The 3,344-nt window shown below is 61.6% G+C and overlaps 1 protein-coding gene across 1 annotated transcript in view; it reads right to left on the reverse strand.

Annotated features, from left to right (window-relative positions):
* The window catches only part of PCGF3 (polycomb group ring finger 3), a 32,514-nt gene extending 32,166 nt beyond the window's left edge, over positions 1 to 348 (reverse strand). Inside the window, exon 1 of the mRNA XM_007467890.1 lies at positions 231 to 348. Within this exon, the coding sequence (XP_007467952.1) occupies positions 231 to 339 (109 nt within the window). The 5' untranslated portion in view covers positions 340 to 348. The remainder of the gene's footprint in view (positions 1 to 230) is intronic.
* Between the last annotated feature and the right edge of the window lie 2,996 nt (positions 349 to 3,344).

The following is a 3,344-nucleotide window of genomic DNA, read 5'->3' on the forward strand; positions in this document are numbered from 1 at the left end:
CTGCTGCTGTGTCCTGCTTTGTACTTGAGCTAAAAGCTTTTGGTAAAAAAAGCCAAAGTATCAAAGAGCACACAGAACATTCCGCACATACACGTGTGCACTCAGTCACTGCCCCCCCCACGGCTGTCTAAGGCCACGTTCTAGACTATTCTGCAATACATGTGTGCAGTCACCGTGCCCCCCACCCCCACCCCCGGCTAAGGCCACGTTCTAGAATATTCCGCACATACACGTGTGCAGACACTCGGTCACCGTGGTCGCGTCGATGAGATACCCGCTGCACAGGCGGCAGGTGATGTGGGCATTTATGTCCCAGAGTTTAATCTTTCTGGTCAACATCTTTGGCTTCTGCAAGAAAAAAACACGTATTAACTAATACATGAAATGGTGTGATGTTTCATCAAAGGTTCGGGTTCAGCGGAAATCGAGCTACAGTCTGTGTGTCCAGGAGGAGCTCAGCGTGAGCAGGGCTGAGGCCAGGTCCCCGCCCTGCGGCCCTGCTTCCACCATGAGACAGGCAACCACCCGGCCGCCCCTGGAGGACTGGGTCATCCTGGCCCCAGGGCAGCGCTGGGCCGCAGACACGCTGCCGCTTCTCGCTTCTCCCCCTTCCGGGCCCCCGGGCCCTCTCTTCCTGCTCAGAACCCCGCGAGGTCAGCTGGTGAGGTGGCGCGAAGCAGGGGAGGTTTGTGGAGCAGCGGGTGGAGAGGCCAGGGAGCAGATGGGCCGAGCTGAGTCTGGGTCTGGGCAGAAGAAAACGTGGTCTCTCTGGAGCTCTGGTTCCTCCGTAAAGCCGACCACACGGGAGCAGCTAAGGCCCCCCCACCCTGGGAAGCACAGCCCACAACACGGCATCGTAAAATGTCCAAACGTCTGTGCACTGAAGTGTGGACGCGTCGTCTCTGCGCCGGTGGGCGGGTGCCCTCCAGAGCTGTGGTGGCTCTGACTGGCTCTCCTGCCAGACCGCAGGCTCACGAGGGCAGGGTCTTGTCATCTGACCTGATACAATGCTGTGCAGCAGGGGAAACAGTCCCAAAGACACCACGTCCTACCCAAAACCTGTGTGTCACCTCACATGGCAAAAGGCCCCTGAGGCGGGAGACGGCCCTGGAAGCCCCAGCGGGACCTCGTGTCACCACAGGGCCCATACGAGGGCACGAGGCTCGGAGGAGACAGGAGAAGCTGCCTGTGGGCTGCGAACAGGGAGGGGGCTTCTAGGAGCTGGAAGGAGCCTCTCCGGGAGGAGCAGCCCTGCCCACACCTGGATTTTAGCCCCATGAGACCCGTTCTGGACTCTGGCCTGCAGCGCTGGCAGGTCAGACACCCATGTGGCCGCAGCCACTAGATTCCTGGGGATTCCCTGCAGTACAAGTAGGAGACTCGCCGGATGCTGACGCCGTGCAGGATGCAGGGGATTTTGAAGACAAGCATCACCAAGAGAACTCGGCAGAGAGAGGCAGGAACACGCCCCGGGAGACGGAGGCCTCGCATCCGCGCAGGCAGCAGGCTGGACGGTGCCGCCTCGCCCAGTAGCCACAGTGCACGTGGCCACGGGCTCCCGTGGCTCAACACTGTTTGCCCGAAGGCAGAGGGAAGGAAACGGCTGAGCGGGCGGGGCCCCCTGGAGACTAAATCGTCACCTGCACTGAAACCCAGCGGAATCGACTGTCAGCGCAGACTCACGCAACCAGCTAAGGCTGCCAGGCTCAGTTCACCTATAAAGCGAGAGAGCCTCTAAACCAGCAAGAACGCCCTATGACTTTATTCACAGAGAGTAAGATGTGAGGCAGACACTCGCGGTTCTCACCCGAGTCTCTCCTCTCCCCTCGATCACAGGCGCGAGCCAACGCGTGGTCCCCGCTAGAGACACCTCTCCCTCGGCCCCTGCAGTGGGCTCTGAGCTGCCAGGAGAGACTAAAAGGGGTGGTTCTCACAGGGGCCCCACGGGCCGACCCACGGGAAAAGAGCCCATGTCTGCGAGGCCCACTCGCTCTGGTGTCATGATCACTACGTGCTGTGCCAGGCCCGGCCTGACCACTCGCACCCACTAGGACCGGCTCCGTGAGGAAGGGCCCACACGCCTCGTGGAGCAGGAAGTAATGGGAAATAACCTAAAAGAGAGAAACCCTAGTCATTCCCAAGGGAAGCAATGCAGAGACAGGAGAGCGCTGACTGGGCAACGTCCCCGCTGGACGCCGAGGCCCAGGGTGTGCCGTCCACCACCGGCACAACCGAGCCCAGCACTGTGCCCTCGGCTCACTGGGCGCTGTTCACACACGTCACCAACCCACAGCCAGATCAAAACCAAAACCAGCTCCGATGTCCACAGACCGGGGGTTGGGGTCAGTGTGAACGTGTTTAGTGGCGACCAGGCAGACACGTACACATGTGTATGCACACGAGTATGGACTCATCCACTCACTTCCAGCTCTGTCTGCTGGGAGGGCCCGGGAGTGACCACTCCTGGGCAGCCCTAGGACCTGGCGTGTCCACACCATGTCTGCCGCAAGGGGCCAGCGCTGCCTGGACACGCAGCCAACTCCGGGCTGGGCAAGGAGCATAGCAGGACCTGGGGCCCCACTGTGCTCAGACAGGGAACAACTACCATCACTGCTTACCACGGCAGGATAACACAGAGGCCCATGAGGCTACACAGACAGACAGACAGACAAGGGATGCCCTTCCTCACAGAATGGGAGCTGATAAGTGGAAGGAGGGCTGCAAGGTCACCACCCCAGGACAAATGCAGTGACCACTCGCTTAGGAATCCTCGGTGGCTGGTCAGCAGCAGCAAGACTTCGCCAGGGAAATGAAGGTTCATAAAGGCTCCAAGCGTCTCCCCACCAAACACGCATCAGCGCCAAGGGAGGGCGGGACCCTCAGGGGAGAAACCCCTAGAGGTCCCCGACTGGGTGACCAGGTGACACCCAGGTGAGGACCGGCCAGCTATCACACAGAGAAGGACACAGCACCCCCGGCAGGACTCCTGCCAGAGGGTCCCCCACCCCGAGCCCCCAGGGGAGAGGTCACCCTGCAATGCCATCAGGGTCGTAAAAGCTAAGGCCAGACAGGGGGCCGTGCTGTCCAGGCGCAGCGCCCGCCAAGGGGCCTGGGCAGCCAGCTCTGCCCACACAGGGCCTCCATGCTGGCCTCAGGCGCACACGCAGCTGCTGTCGTGAGGGGCCAATGCTCACGGTCACCACCGCCACGGTACGGTCCCCGGGCCGCCCTGCACAGCATCCGACACCCAACACCCGACACCAGGTGGGCGCCCATCCGGACAGAGAAGGGTGGCGGCTCGAAGCTCTGGGTCCCGTGCTCCCCCGCCAAGTGCGGGGCCCAGG

This window comes from Lipotes vexillifer, unplaced genomic scaffold, assembly GCF_000442215.2.
Source record: "Lipotes vexillifer unplaced genomic scaffold, Lipotes_vexillifer_v1.1 scaffold966, whole genome shotgun sequence".
Taxonomy (NCBI): domain Eukaryota; kingdom Metazoa; phylum Chordata; class Mammalia; order Artiodactyla; family Lipotidae; genus Lipotes; species Lipotes vexillifer.